Here is a 17,481-nt window from a genome sequence, read left to right as displayed (position 1 = left end):
CAGCCTACCTCACGGCGCTCGTTCAGCCATATTGCGGTAGGCGCCGTTGCTACGCTAACAATTCCTGTTAGCAAGTGCGGAAAGAAGTTTTTCTAAGCTTAAACAGATTTAAAATTATTTTCTTACAGCAATGACCCAAGAAAGATTGGTTGGTCAAGCAACTATATCGATAGAGGCAGACATAGCTTATAATTTAAATTTAGAAGAGCTTATAAACAGTTTCGATGTGCGATATCCCCGTAGAGCAAACATTTAATTAATATTATTATGTAATTGTTTTGCATTAATGTTTATTTTGTAATAAAAACAAAATAGCAATTGGAGATTTTCTTATATTTTTATCTTATAATCAATTAGGGGCGATATTTAATTGTTTGCCTCAGGGCGCGATCTAATCTGGCTACAGTCCTGACTGCATTAGACAAAGTAGGTGGTACAAGCGAAAGCTAAGGACATAATTTTTTGGAAAGAATCTGTAGAGGAGCACTTCACTAGTTAAACAATCAAAAATGTCAATGCCAAGGATTCAAAAAAATACTGTATAATTCATTTCGTGTCATACGCTGCAAAACACTTCTGAAAATAATACAAACAATAATAAGAAATAAAACAGAAAAGGATCAAAGTGAAGACCACCTCTGATTCAGACAAAAAAATCTTCGACAAGGGAAGCAATCCTTTTCCTAAATATCGTAGAAAAAGAAGCGGAGGTAAGGAAGGACACGTCCTATCTGCATAGATTGGGAGAAGACATTTAACCAATTAAAATCGAAAAATTATATCTAATATGATGTAGGAGGAGATAACAGACTGAAGAAGACAGAAAGGTTATATAGGATTAGTACTCACAGTAAAGACTTACACTCTGAAATTACTAAAATAAAGAAAGGAGTCAGGCTGGGATAATTCCCGTTTCCAATTATATCTATCCTACAATATAAAAGTATAAGCCTTTTTCTGTAACGTTTTTGTGTCATGTTTTTTGTCAAGTTATTTGAAACGTTTTGAAACTCAGGGGCTACCCTGAGTGTCGAGTCATCAGAATTCAAGGAGAACCGGCCTACCAGTCCGGAACTCGGGGGATTGGACGCCGTAAGCGTCAGGGGGAGGAGCCCCCTAGTTAACTTATACATTAAAGAAGCTATAAATGGCATAAAAGGGCAGAAGAACTAATATATTCATGAATGGTTATAGTTTAACTTATAACCATTCATGAATATATTTCAAGAAGACATTACAGCGATTGCTGACTGAAAAATAATTGCAAAATATTTTCGATGTTATGGGCAATTTTTATTTTAAAAAAATAATGCCATGACTACAAATATCAATTAAACGAAAGTTCTGATCACGTAAAAAATGTGTCATAGTCTTGTTCAGCAGTGAAACAACAATTTAAGTTTTAAATATCTATGGGAGTTTGATAACAAACGATATACGTTAATATTTGAGGTTCACGTGGTTTCTTTGTTTAGTTGATGTCAAGCAAGTAAGGCAAATTGTATACATTATTTTCATACTTCTTCTATTTCCCTTTAACAACTTGTGTGAAACTATTCGTTATTCGAATACACATCCTGAAGGAACTGGTCGAAACTGACTGAGCTAAGCAGGTTTTTCAGTGATAGTACAACAAGGTGAGTGATTCCTGTTGCGAAGCTGTCAGGTTAAACAAGTCCCGCCCCCCCCCCCCCTCCCAGCTGTTTTGGGCAAGGAACTAGGTCAAACGGTTAGTAGAACAAATTCAAACCCGATATCATCAGAAAAAAAAATCAAAATAGACCAGTGGAGGCTTGTGGCTTGAAATCGTGGGGGTGCTGCAACTTTCGAAATATACATACACACTGCAAGTACAGTGTATACGTGTTTGGATAAAATATCAAAATTATGGTATTTTATTTGTAATATAAAATATTATAAATAAAATAATTAATTACATAAAAAATAAATAATTAAAATTTTAAAAAAATTAACATGAAACAATATTGTTTATTATCGATAAAATTATACAGTTTAGTATAATTCAAAATTACTTAAAAATAAAATCTATTATCGTAACCCCAATAATGTTCTAAAATAAAAACTATAACAAATGCTATGTCTTTAATTGTAATGTCTAAATATTTAAAGAGACGGAGTAAACACGATAACCATTACTAACACCTTACTACTGGCGCAAACTGCATATAAACAACAGTGGAACTGCGCGACGTACAGTGCCGCATTACGCTAATATCTCGCATTTCACTATGGTACGCATATGCTTGCGCGCGTAGCAATATGACATTGTGCTAAACACAGTGCTGCTGGTGTCCTTTGCCCTCCTAAGTGCTACAAGATGGATTTTTATTATTTTTTTTATACAAAATAAGAGAATTGTATAGGATTGTTGATGATAAAATTAAATATTACAAGCAAATATAAATAAATTAATAAATATATTTATGTATCGAGAAAAATTGGTGATGCTGTAGTTCAGCAGTGCTATGCAAGAACTGCCCCTGAAATAGACACTACTAGCTAAAGAATTGACAGAAGAATCAACGACGGACCACATTAATTCTTCTGCAGATATAATTCGTGTTACTGAAACAAAAGACGACGAAATTTATTTCGGAAGCGACGTCTATCTGGAATCGTCTGATATTTGAAATATCTTAGGTCAAAATAGTTTCATACACAAGTTCTTCAAGGGAAATAGAAGTAAGAAAAGAATCCACACAATTTGCCTTATTTGCTTGCTTCGCATAAACTAAACAAAGAAGCCACGTGAACCTCAAACATTACTAACTGCGATGTGATATCTTAACACTTAGACTTGTAAACAAAACGTTAAACCCTAAATGACTATAAATAGCAGAATATTCATGAACTAGTTTTACTTCATTCCTCGTTTTCAAGTGGCTGCTACGCAGTACCTTAAGTTCAGAAACTAACTCAAGGAAATTTTATTCTCCGTTGGGCTTTCGCTATTTCAGCTTTCATACGCATAAATTGGTGTCATTCCGACCTCATCATCAGATAAGCAGAAAATAAACTTTTAGGAGTAAAATATGGCGCTAATTTTGTGATATATTCTGCATTATTTTTCAAACAAACAACTTTTATTTATTTAAAAACAACTGGAACAATTGAAAAAAAAAAAAAAAGTATGCCAAAATGTATAAAACTGAACAAGAGTTGAACGACTGGTGTTGTCATGGCAACGCCAGTAACTAATATCTAGTAGCGAAATTTACACAGAAGCAGTCCAGGAATAAAATATACATTAATGCATTTATTTCATACTAAAACTCACACACAAGTTGCAAGTTATAACGATAATTTATTATATTTTAAGGTTTCTAAATTGTCGTTTTTATATTCTAAATCTTATATCCAATACATTTATATTGGAATGAACAGAGAGAGGGATGCATATTAAAATAAGCTGTCATTCCGTTTCGAATGATTCATTGCGTTATAAAATATTAATAATCTTATTTTCTCTTTCCTGGCGCAAGAGAGGGGGGGGGAGGGATGGTTAGCATATGCTACTGCAATTATCTTGTTTCAAATAAGATATGCACTGTACTTACAAGTGTGGGCGGAAACTGCTCCATCCTGCCTAAAGTATTTCAACAATCTGTCAAGGTTACCAAGCAGTGGATGAGGTGCGACTTCGGGAAATGGAGAATAACGCCTTCTGATTATCTTATACCATAATATAATTCCTGCTACAATTGTGATGACCGCCAACCATAAATGGTAAGAATAAAACTGGATAAACAGTCGTGACCAAGTGCTGTCCTCCATCGGCATAATTCTACACAACGAATACTTCGAATGATATATTACTTATGTCGTAAAGATAGGCAAGGATGTGCTAATATATTTGGGCCATTCGCAATGGTAGCCAGATAATGATGCAATGCTACCTTAATGGCGTCATCTAGTTGATAACCAATAGTGATGCATGTGAGGCTGCCCGCTGCCAAACAGTTTACGCTTGGTTGCTAACTGCAGTTCTGACCAGTTACTCTACTACCTCCTATCTGTCGTTTTTTTTTTTTTTTTTTGTGTTCAGTTTTCAAGGTCGCATTAAAAATTGCCTATCGCTAATTACGTATTTCTGACACAAATATGATGTGCGTATGGTTTAATGATGCAATTCTGACTACTGTTCGTTGTTTTGAGAGACACAAGCAGACTACAGAATTTTTAAAGCTTGTAAATTTTAGCTCACTGTCAACAGAAGCTGATGAAATGAATTAGTACAAAAGAAGTGCGGTCAAAACTAAAGATCGTTTGCTTCAGTTTTCAATTTGCTTCTATATTGGAAATATCATGAGGTTGCTGTAATAGTTGAAGGATCAGAATCGACGACGAAGTTAGGCTAAAAATGCTTCATTTCATCTGGCAAACATTTAATGAAAATGAAAATTAAATAACTAAAGAAGAATTAGAAATCAGTCTGAAAGAAACAGAAAATCACCTGGAGAAGATAAGCTATATTCGGAACTATATAAATATGCAGGAACAAGGTTCAAAGAAAGACTCCTATTATTTTAAAATAAAATCTATTCAACTGGTAATCCCCCCAATAGAATGGAAAAAAACAATTGTGATCCCTATCTTTAAAAAAGGTAAAAGAGACGACCCTAAAAACTATAGAGGTATAAGTATACTAAATTCCTGTTACAAAATATATAGCAGAATTTTAAATAACAAACTAATGAAATATTCCGAAAACTTTATTTTAGAAGTACACAATGGATTTAGAAAGAGCCGATCATGTATAGACCCGACCTTTTGCCTAAAATTAATCATAGAGAAAAGAAGAGAATACAATTTAGAAACACATTTACTGACTTTGAAAAAGCATTTGACAAAGGAGCATTTTATTTAGCATATTAAAAGAAAGACAAATACCAAATATTCTAAAAGCCATCATAAGTATATATATGAAAATAATCAAATACAAATAAGATTAAATCATGAGCAATCATATACGAGAGAGATAAACCAAGGAGTCCGACAGGAGATGTCCCCTCTCAGCAACACTTTTTAATATTTATCTAAATGAAATAATAATAACATGGAATAAAAATTTCCATCAAGGTATTAAACTTTCTCCTACTGTGAACTTAAACATTCTCCGTTTTGCCGAGGACCAAATAATAATTACAAATTCTGAAGATAACTTACATACTTTAAATCTAAATGAGATAGCCAAAGATTATGGAATGATAATATCATCAGAAAAATAAAAAATGATGGCCTTTAAAGGACAAGATCCAGTAAGAAGTAAAATAGTAATAGATAACTAGATTTCAGAACAGGTGAATTCATTTAACTACCTAGGATGTATGATCACATATGAAAATGAAAAAGATATAAACCTAAAAATTGCAAAATATTTAAAAATAACAGGTTTAATTAAGTCTATATTTAAACCAAACCTAGTTCAAAAACAAACCAGGCTAAAAGTATACAACACATTAGCCCTACCAGTCTTAATGTATGGAAGCGAAATCTGGACAATAAAACAAAAAGACAAACAAAGATTAATAACAGCAGAAATGAAGTTTATGAGAAAAACTGCAAAGAGTATTTAAGTATAAAGAGCTAATAAGCTTCATTTCGGCAATGAAAACATTACTTAAATTAAAAAAAAAAAAAAAAAAAATCAGCTAACGCCTTTTTATTCCCGTATATACGGGAGTAGGCGAGGCCATTTAGCCCTATCTAACTTTTGGAGACTGAGTGGGCAGTTCAATCTCCACTGGTACCCAATCAGAGACAGATGGCCCAAGCCTATCACTAATTAAGCGGTACGCAGTGAAGAGAGACGGCTCAAATGTGCCGCCATCTCGTGGTGACTAACCCTAACACAATATATTTAATGTCTGAAATAATGTGGGTTCTACGGTCGATTTTCTTGAGTTTACAGGACGAAAAACCCGAGTTTCCGGGAGGAAAAACCTGCTTGCCCGTGCCAGAGATCGACTAACTCGGGAACTGGTCGAAAAAAGGCTTAGAAAAATTTCCTCTAGTCGCCGACTAGACTCGAAACCAAGACTTCCTTCGTGCGGCCTAGCGCGATGGTGTGCAAACGCCACATCCACTGAGCTACACAGGCTTCTACTTAAATTAAGGGGATATTAAATACCACATAGTTTTAAAACCGAATAAGAAACTCAAAGATTGGAATCAGAGAGTTTCTTGCCGAATATAGTAAACTATAAAGTATCGGCGACACTAGCGTTAGCCAATGCAAGTGATCCTAGTACGTAGTACAATACCGGGCAACTCGTTGCAAAGGTGGGGAAGTTCAGATCGCTATTCTTAGGTATTTTCCATAATGTAAAAACACATTTCCTAGGAAATGTATGCTGTTATTACATTATGGAGGGAGGTCACTACCCAGACCGGTTTCAGCCTTTTTTGAGGCTTCATCAGTGAGTAGCCATAATGTAATAACAGCATACATTTCCTAGGAAATGTGTTTTTACATTATGGAAAATACCTAAGAATAGCGATATGAACTTCCCTACCTTTGCAACGAGTTTCCCGGTATTGTACTACGTACTAGGATCACTTGCATTGGCTAACGCTAGTGTCGCCGATACTTTATAGTTTACTATATTCGGCAAGAAACTCTCTGATTCCAATCTTTGAGTTTCTTATTCGGTTTTAAAAACTATGTGGGATTTAATATCCCCTTAATTTAAGTAATGCAAAGTGTATTCTATTTGATCACAAAAGAAACGGAGAAATTATGAAAGAATTAAACCAAGAACCAGTAATAGAAAAAATCAAAACATATAAACATAAATGGATGGAACACGTTCAAAGAATGAAAACAGAAAGAATACCAAAACAAGCCTTCAAGTACAAGCCATTAGGGAAAAGAAAACCAGGACATCCTCTTAAAAGATTCAACGATGACTTCTAAGGCCGGAACAGGCCACTCTAGGCCTAAATCCCTGATAGGCATGATGATTATGTCTTAATTTCATTAGAAATCTGCACTGGTTGAAGTACTGAACATATATCGTTGTAGTTATTTACAACGCTTTTTTACAACCATTTCACATAGCTGTTAAAGTTTAGATTCAAAGGTATGATAGCTAGCCAGGCTTATAAAATAGAATGCAACTGCTCTTAAAATACCAATTGTAGACTACCTATTAATTTCTTCCTTGCTAATTAAATTATCATTAAGTGAAATTTAAATATATTATAAATAGTACAAATTTGAACATTCCTGTATATCTTAGAAGTAGGGGTGATTTCGTACAGAACTGAGTTTTTTCAAATTGGAAAAAAAAAATAAAAAATAAAAAACACTAGAATTATGAAATAAAACATTGTAATTATTTTTGACTTACGTACCATACATAGTTTATTTATGACGATTGGTATCTTATGCTATCTTATCGAAAGTCCTGGGGAGGGACATTACAGCGGCTAATACAGAACGCGTATTACAGAATTATTCTGTATTAAATGTTCTGCATTACGTAATACAGAACACAGCATTGAACTGGACCACCACCATGCATATTGGTGGCCTGACAAAGCTTCGGAAAGTTCCCTGTTTGGTCTCCAGAGCAGCATTTCCGGATTTCAAAATATATATATAAGATTAATAAAAAAATATGTTAGTCAATTCACGGTACTATTGATTTACAACCATTTTTGCATGGAAATACATAAAAAATGAGTTGTTTTTCCTTTTTGCCGGATGAAAAACGTGAATTTCTGTAAATAAAAAAACCAGTGCACTTCTATATGAGATAGCTAAATCGATCATCTTCGAATGTAATCATCTTAGGGATTCATATGTTGTTTTCTTGCACAATATAAAACCAGCGATTTAAAATGGAGTCACTAGGTTTAACTTATAACGTTCATATAGCATGCCAAGAATCTGATGCTATCTTTTAAGTCCATATTATATTCACTGGATGACTATTTAATCGTTCTATGGATTAAATAGTCATCCAGTTGATGCTGTTATTCTTATATTACTGTTCTATCACTCAAGACTATCTAGGGCAATGAGTGAGTTTTTTAATGACATTCTTGTGTGGTATGAACCAGTCATATCATAACATTTGCCACAGAATATTGTACATGAACAGTTTTACATATTTTTGCTTCATATTTGTCCGACTAACGAGAAAAAATTAATAGTAATCCTAAATACCAAATTCTATAAATTCTATCCAACCATAAGTAATTATTACTATGTGTTCGAATAAGATTGCAAATAAAGATACTCCTAAGGAAACCAAAAACCTGAACATCTTCAATTTCATCGTAAATTCAAAATTTTCTTAAATTAGATCCAGGCAGAGTTCCTCTTCTTCCCTCCAGTAGCTGAACACTACTTCTTGCTATTTACCTGTCGCAGAATTCGATATTTATCTTCCTACCCATTAATACGCAATTGGTACATTTTAATGATCGTGTTCATATGTAACGCTGTGAAACGCTTGCTGAAATCTTTTCTTTATTTCAGATGGTTTCAGGTTGTTATCAGATGTAGATAAGTGACGTAATTTGTTAGCTGTAAATAAGTGCCGTTACAAGTTACGTCGCTTATTTACAACTAACAAATTACGTCACTTATCTACATCTGATAACAACCCACACCCACGACACGATTCCTTATCTCTAATCATCACCCATAATTCCATACGCGAAGAAAACACAAGAACTGAAGTCATTGACACATATGCCCCAGGGAAATTCCAAACATTCCAAACTCATGACGTCACACACAATGACGGCATCATCTGAACAATCAATCACGTCACGATTCCTTATCTTATCTTGATCTTGATCTTCTCAAAAGCGCCCGGTCTACTACTTTGGTTGCTGCCACCCTTCAGCAAGTACCATATAATCATGCCTTTTTCGAAGTACATGAGATCACATTCCTTATCTATGTCGATCACCATCTTTAAAACATCACACACCTCACCTATCATTTATATTGGCTTTCATCCTGATACGCATGCCATCTAGCAGGAATGGAATAGCCGATTGTGAAATACAGGTAACCCCTGTTTTATGCGGGGAAATGCGTTCCAAGAAATCCGAGCAGGGCCTAAGGTGCTAGAGTACTCCAGGGCCCCTCCCTCATTGTCTGGAGTCCTGAAATTGTCCCCTAATTCTTAGGGGTCCCAGCTAGAGCTTCGTGTGCTTATGCATAAGCACGGTCCTGAACATGATATACTGTATATAATATGACATTGGATAACTAATCTCACCGAAGTGCATGAATTTACATTTACTAGCATTGAACTTGTAGCCATTTTTACATGCCCACGGTTCCAGCCGATTCAATTAATTCTTCAAATACTGCATATTAGCCACATTCCTAATTAGCATCATAAAAAAAATAATAATAAAATAATAATTTTAAAAAAAACACGAATCCGTGTAAATCTGGGGTTACCTGTAATGATCATAAGCGTAATATTTGAACTGGACCAGGCATAGCAAACTAGTATGATAGTCGTAAACTATTTTTAGTAATGCATTATCTTCTTTTTATTAATAATTAACTATTTTATTTTTATATATAAAATGTATATATAAAATTTACTTCCAAAATTTTGTTAACATGTTCCATTGCATTTTGAGAATCACTATAATAAGATAAATTATAAAGGCTTCGAGCTACTGTTATTTGGGTTGTCTGTTATATAAAAGGTTTGAGAATGGGGAGGAATTAAAAAAATGATATAAGCACTTCCATAGCACAATTGGAAGAACGACGGTACGTTGTGTCCTTCGACTGGAAAAGGCCTAAGTTAGATTCTCGTCGTGACGGCAGGAATCTAACTTAGGATATGGAATTTTTCAACTAAAGATGAGTTAGCCGATCTCATACGGATGTAACAGGGTTTTTCTCCCAAAAACTCGGGTTTTTCATCCCTCATATAGATAAATCGGCCTTTAGGACATTTAGGACACATGCAATTTACAGACAAAAATGCTAGTGGTGGTGGCGGTGGTAAGCAGTAAATGGCGTTGGTGTATTATTATTATTATTATTATTATTATTATTATTATTATTATTATTATTATTAAAACCTCCATGGAGTCAAAGACTCATCGTGGGAGGTCCACTGTACACAGGTTATCATACTGCACCTTAAATATATTCATTGTCTCTGCACTCACCACACTCTCAGGCAATTCATTCCAATCACTCACCACTCTCCATGCAAAAAACATGCTCATCACTCCCTTGTTCATATTTTCCTTATATAGCTTCCAGAAATGATCTCTTATTCTCTTCCTATCTTCATCCATTCTGTGCAAAACCTCCCCGATATTAATCTGGTAATAACCTCTTAACAGCTTATATGTCTCGATCATATCCCCTCTCCTCCTTCTATCCAGCAATTTCTGCAAATTGCATTTTGCCAATCTGTCTTCATACTGAACATTCCAGAGATGAGAAACCACCTTAGTCAATCGTCTCTGAACATTTTCCAATACATCTTCATCTTTTTGAAAACCAGGTGACCAAATCTGTGCAGAGTAATCCATATGTGGCCTGATTAATGATTTATACAAGGGAACCATCACATCCTTACTTCTACAGTCAGTGCCCTCTGCATCATTCCCAGTATCCGCTGTGCTGTCCTCACAATTTTAGTAACATGCCTCCGAAATTTTAGGTTCTTGTCTGCAATCACTCCTCCCAGATCTCTCATCTCCTCTACCTCTTCCAAGATATTTCCACCGATTATGTACCCTACATCCTATCTCTGCTTCCCAAATTGCAAAACCTTATACTTTGCAACATTGAATTGATATCCACACATTTCCCACTCAGCCAGTGTATTCAAGTCCTCTTGCAGAGCTACAGCATCCGCTCTACTTCTGATAGCACTCCCAAACTTTGCATCTTCTGCAAACAACTGCATATCACCATTCAGACCATTCAAATATCATTTATGTGCAAGTTAAACAGTAATGGACCCAAAACAGACTCTTGGGGTGCACCACTAGTAACTTTCCTCTTTTGGGATATTGCTCCTCCATAGACAACTCGCTGATACCTATCAGACAGCCAATCTCCAATCCAGCGAACTGATCTACTGTTCAGCCCCATCCGTTACACTTTAGTTACCAACTTGTCATGTGGCAATTTATTAAACACCTTTACAGAATCTAAATATACCACTGTATATACAACACCCTTATCCAACGCATTTGTCACTTTATTATAAAAAGTAAGCAGATTGCTAAAGCACGATCTTCCTTTAGTAAATCCATGCTGTCTGCAAAAGAATATTTTTCTGTTGTCAACCCAGTTCTGAATCTTGGTCCCATCTAACTTCTCTAATACCTTAATCACACCTCCAGACACACACACACAGACTGGTCTATAATTCAAAGCCCTACTCTTATCATCTCCCATATGAATTGGAAGAATTTTTTAGCCTATTTCCACTCCTTTGGAACTTGACCCAGTGAAAGACTCATGTTGAAAAGATATGTAAAAGCTGTTGTTAACTCTCTGGACCATTCCCTCAAAACACGTGGTGAAATAGCATCAATTCCCATAGCCTTATTTACATCACGTCTATTCAATTCCTCATATACCTCCTGTTCACTTACTAATAGTTCCTCCTCCTTCTCCTTCTTTCCCAGTGCTTTCAAGTTCTGCACGATGTCACATTCACAAGAATGAAATACCTTTATAAATTGCTCATTAAATATCTCAACTATATCCTCCGCAGCGGTTTTCATTCCTCCGTTTTCACCAATCAATCACATCCTACTATAAGCATTCTTTCTTCTACTGGCCACATATCGAAAAAACTCCTTAGGTTTTTTTTTTTTTTTTTTTTTTTTTTTTTTTTTTTTTTTTTGGCCGCTTTAGCTAACTGCTGCTCATACTGCACCTTTGTTACCCTCATCAAGCGAGTCATCTTCCTCGCTTGCTCTTTGTACTTCTCATGCAACTGGCTGTTATAACTACTCATCTTGTGTTTCTTTTAGATTGCATACCTTATCTCTTGATTCATTCATTTCACACCTGCTCTATTTACCTTCTTAACTTTTGGAATACATTCTGATATTGCCTCCACCATCAGTGCTGCTTGGGCCTTGCATAAGGCCCAAGCAGCACTGATATCCTTTCCATCCAGTGTAGATGATGGTAACGGAAGGTTGTAGAGTAACTGCCCTCCCTCGATGAGTCCTTGGACTTCTTGGAGGTGTCACGAGATAATGTACTCATCTAGCTAGAGCAACGGGTAATCTGAAAAGAGTGAGCGCGTGGAAATGTGTGCTCCCCCCCCAAAAAAAAAAAACATTATCGTTCAACAGAACTTTCAATGGTGGTGGTGAATTTTACTATTCGAAAAATTTGGAAATGTCACTTTACTTTCAGACAGAAAAACGTGATAAAAAATTACTGAAAAAGAAATGCAATTTATATATAAAACGCATGCTTATTAAATATGTATACTTAATAATAAGAAGAATATATAGGCCACCTAAGATGTGAACACATTTGTGGGATTGGATGGTATACCGGCACGGGTCTTGTGTGAAGCGGCTAAAGAATTATCAGTGCCCTTGACCATGTTGTTTAATCTGAGTCTCAGGTCTATTTTAGTCCCGAAGGTGTGGAAAGAGGGGAAAATAGTTTCACTGCATAAAGGAGGATCCAAGACTACGGTTGCAAATTACCGACCGATCAGCATATCAGGAGTCGTTGTCAAGGTCTTAGAGAAAGTAGTCAAGGGAAAAATACAGGAATGGATTGATGAAAACGAGACACTGTACAGGGGACAGCATGGTTTGTGAAGGGTAGATCATGCTTCAGTAACTTGCTCAAGTTTTATAACAAGGTGACGGCTGAACTGGATAAAGGAAATGGGTTTACAGTGATACTGCTGGACCTGGCAAAGGCATTTGACAGGATACCACATGGAATACTAATCCTTAAACTACAACATATGGGAATGGATATAGGATTGGTGAGATGGATAGGTGGTTGGTTGATGGAGAGATATCAAAGAGTAGTTTATTCAGGAGTAGAGTTTAAAAGACGGCCTGTGACTAGTGGTGTGCCGCAGGGTTCTGTTCTTGGACCACTGCTGTTTAATCTGTTCATTAACGATATAGGGAAGGATCTAAGTGGAACAATTCATTTGTTTGCTGATGATGCAAAGTTGGGTAGGGCAATAGTGAATGCAGAAGATGTCAAAGTCTTGCAGGATGACTAAGATAGATTGGAGTTCTGGGCTAAGGAGAATGGGTGTCAATTTAATGTGACAAAATGTAAGGTTATGCATTTTGGGGTGAAAAGATTAGCAACATTATACCACATTGGTGGAACTGTACTCCAAGAGATTGATGAGGCCAGGGACTTGGGAGCGTTGGTGGATAGGGAGATGAAGTTTAGGGGGCACATTGCAAAAGTAGCTAAATCAGCTCATCAACTCACTTGGTTGTTGAAAAATACCTTGACGAGTAGAGACAAGCAAGTTATTGTACTTCTGTACCGAGCCTTGATAAGACCTCATCTCGACTACTGTGCCCAGATTTGGTCACCTCGGTTCCTTCTTGATGGGGAGGAGGTGGAGAGGATCCAGAGGCGAGTGACTAAGATGATAACAGGTCTATGGAATGAATCATATGAGAACAGGTTGAAGATTTGTGGGTTGCAGAAACTAGTTGATAGGCGGAAAAGGGGAGATATGATTGAGACATTCAAATTGCTAAAGGGATTCTATAGGATTAATTCAGAGGATATTTTTGAGATCAGGACTGGTGGTGGGAGAACTAGGGGACACCTATGGAAGCTGGGCAAGAGTGTGGTTAGCAGGGGTGTTAGAGCTGGGTTCTTTACTTTTAGAGTGGTAAATGAGTGGAATAAGCTGCCAGAGTCTGTTGTGGGTGCTATGACGGTGAACGAGTTCAAGACAAGGTATGATAGATACTGTGAGAATGTAATCGTATAGTTGTGTGGACATGATGTTTAGGCCCTCCCTCGATGAGTCTAAGGACTCCTGGAGTTGCCCGAAATAATAATAATAATAATAATAAGAAGAAGAAGAAGAAGAAGAAGAAGATATCTGAACTGGAAGTTCTTTTAATTGTACAGGCGATTTAGATTAACATAAATTCGTTCCAAAAATTAAAACATGCATGTAATATTATAAAATGGTATGTATTATCTATTGAAAAGTTTGTCTCTTCGTAACAATGTGCTATTTTTCATTTTTTTTTATTTTAAACCAATTAATTCGATTTAAATTATTTAACAAAAATATTGTTGTAATAAATTAATTATTAAATTACAGTCCTCGAAATATGTTTTGCATTCATTTCTCTTGGAAAGCATGAGAAGGAATGGTTATTGCGCTAAAAATTATGTGCATTTGACATTTTTTACTTGCAAGATATGTGCGCTTTTTAGAAAATTTTAATCTTAAAAAAAAATAATAAAATAAATTGTTATCATTCAAATCTATGAAATAGAAATAGTGCAAATTCTCACCAATAGGTGGCACTAGCTTCCTTCTATATTATTTTTCTGTACTGTGCAGTGGACTTACATTTTTTTTTTTAAAAATTAAGTCCTAACCTTTTCCAAGTAATTCATTTACTTTTAAGTATGACAGTGTTTATGTTTTCATGAAATTACTTATATTTAAAATATTATTAAAATTATATTTAAAAATGCAAAAATATTTCTAAAAATTATTTAAAAAATAACTAATAATACAAAAACAAAACAAAATTCTGATTGACTTAAAATTTTTACACATAAATTGCATGTTTATTAAATATGTACTTAATAATTTTGTAAAGATAAAATTAGAGCAAAATAATCTTTAATAGTTTTAGAAAAACTTACAATATTTCTACTATATCACCCTATTTGAGTAAATACTCCATATGGGATCAACTTTCAGTATACTCATAAAAATTAGGAGAATGATAAAGGGAGCAAATGAAGGCAACAAAATGAGACAAGGAACGCTTGAGCCAAAGTTAGGCATATAAAGGAGAATCAAAGTGTGGTACCCTTCCCTCCTTACAGAGAGCTTCATGCATGATGTAACACAAAAAATTTAGGTAGGCAGTAGTCATTGGGATATCAGTTGATGTTCATCAGTGAATAACATGGAATTTGGATGTGTGGTGATGCATATCAGATAAGTCTATATGTAAGTTTTTTTGTCGTTTTTTTAACATGGAATTTTGTTGGATGTTCAGGTATATTTGCCATTTTGTATACACTGTTGTATACAAAATGGCAGTGTGTACAAATTTTTTAATTGCAAGGACACTATAATTTTTCTGTTTGTTTTTCATAATAGTGAAATATTGGAAATTTATAGAGTGGGGATATGTGGTAGTGGTAAATTGCTTATAGACAAAACTCCCACACAGCAAATGCCCAGACATGAATCCAAGTGTGGCTCGACATTCCCCTTGCAAGTTGATATCCTCAGACTCCCTCCAGGCACATCAGGCAGTCTGAGCCTCTCTGTGTATTACCAACAAATTTACTATCTGGTTGCAGGCCTGTGGAAATCCTTCACTTTACTACTCTTGAATGGAGGAGGCACAGGCTTCCTATTTCAATAATTTTGATGTGGAGAGTATGCCCAGCTAGGTCATCACTACCACCACAACTGCCTGCACTGCATGCAAGAAGAAAGAGAAAGGACAGAGTCTGGGGAACCATTCTAGAGATAATATATGATAGTAGTCATTTCATGCCTCCAGTAAGCATGGCAGTGGTGATTCACAGGTGATTAGAGTTATCTATCACCTGTGGTTTAGTTGGCATTTTCTACAACTAGGGAAGTAAAAGTTTAGGGCAGCAATGCATACCTTGCCAGCACCGTGTTTGTGGATACCACAAACCATGGGAAGGTGTGGTTAACTCAGCTGGTAGATGCTCTGTATTACACAACACCAGAGCGTTATAGCACTTTTATCACCCTAGTAGTGATGCTGCTTCTTTTTATGTCAACATATTTAGTTGACATAATCTAATTATTTTATTTCCACCTTTAGAAAATAAATGTGTAAATTGTTTCAAGCCCCTTGGGCATATTTAGTTCAGTAAATAAAGTAATCTGCCTATATGATGTTAACAGGTATGAATATTATAAGAAATCCTGCCTGGATTGGTATTTTTGTTTCTCTGCTTGGGCATGATCAGAAACATTATTCAGATGTGCATATTTAAAATTTTTAAATTGGTCATTGCCAGCTCACTTTATGAAATGAGCACCAAAGAGAGAGAGAAGTCCAATGATTCTCTATCCCTCTTTCCTCTCAGTGACAAATGCTCATAGAATATAGCATTTGTCAGTGGGATTGCAAACAAAAGAGGAGTCAATGTCTCTAAATGTGCATAATTTTAATGTCAAAAATACTAATATTGAATGGAGAAAAAAAAAATTGTACAGCTTATTATGTTACCTAATTTCTTTTGATGATGACTTTTTTATTGGTCTAAAATAGCCCAAATTAGCCCATTTGGCTAATTTGGCTAGAAATTAGCCAAATGTTACTGTTGTTGTTGAAAAAGAAATCATTTTCTTTATGATTTCCATATATGTTATTATTATTATTATTATTATTATTATTATTGTAATAAAATAATAATAAATAAATAATGATGAAAATATAATGTAATAAATTATTCTTATAATTAAAAAATTATATAAACAAAAAAAATTATACAAAAAATTTTGAATAATCTTCATTGTTAACATTAGAAGAACATGTTTTAAATACATAATATGGAGGCAAAAAAATACTATTAAAAATTTTAGTTGAAATCAATGTAGAAAATGCAGTACTTAGAGCTGAATTCTGTAAAATTATAAGTTGCAATGTCACTCAAAATGTCTATTGTATGTGTAATTATTTTAGCAATCAATAAATTACTATTACTAAAAAAAAAAAAAATTAAAAAAAATAATAATAAAAATTATTATCATCATCAGACTTCCACAGAGTAAAATGAACCAACATGAGATGTCTTCAGTTTACTATTGTTGCACTAACTTCTCTTTCTCTCTCTCTCTCTCTCTTTCTCTCAGGCTACAGATTCTGCTCACCCACCACTCTCTTCAAACAAATCCTCTCCAAAATCTTCTCTTCATTAGCCTGATACAAATTCCTCACCAACGTATTACATGAATCACCATTCTTCTCATTCCTCTTCCTATATGTCAAGCTCAGTAGATGCCATTTCCTCAATTTGACCTCATACCTAACATTTCAGAGATGCTACTTTTGTCATTCTTCTCTGGATCCTTTCTAAAACCTCCTCATCTCTTTGAAAAATAGGTAACCAAATTATCACACAACAGTTTGAATGTGACTTGAACAAAGCTTCAGTTGAAGTATAACCTCTTTATTTCTACATGTCAATATTTTCTTTATGATTTCCATAATCTGTTGGGTTTCCTCACAATTCTCAAA

The 17,481-nt window shown here is 34.9% G+C and overlaps 1 protein-coding gene across 1 annotated transcript in view; it reads right to left on the bottom strand.

Moving 5' to 3' along the window:
* Window positions 1-3,817, bottom strand: part of LOC150099429 (cytochrome P450 4C1-like) — a 70,774-nt gene extending 66,957 nt beyond the window's left edge. The window contains exon 1 of the mRNA XM_090403609.1: window positions 3,579-3,817. Within this exon, the coding sequence (XP_090259735.1) occupies window positions 3,579-3,801 (223 nt within the window). The 5' untranslated portion in view covers window positions 3,802-3,817. The remainder of the gene's footprint in view (window positions 1-3,578) is intronic.
* Between the last annotated feature and the right edge of the window lie 13,664 nt (window positions 3,818-17,481).

Source organism: Typopeltis vanoorti, chromosome 14 (genome assembly GCF_054136105.1).
Source record: "Typopeltis vanoorti isolate ZY-2024b chromosome 14, IOZ_Tvanoo_1.0, whole genome shotgun sequence".
Lineage (NCBI taxonomy): Eukaryota > Metazoa > Arthropoda > Arachnida > Uropygi > Thelyphonidae > Typopeltis > Typopeltis vanoorti.
The sequence above is the reverse complement of the archived record's forward strand: the minus strand, read 5'-3'. Positions and strand labels throughout refer to the sequence as shown.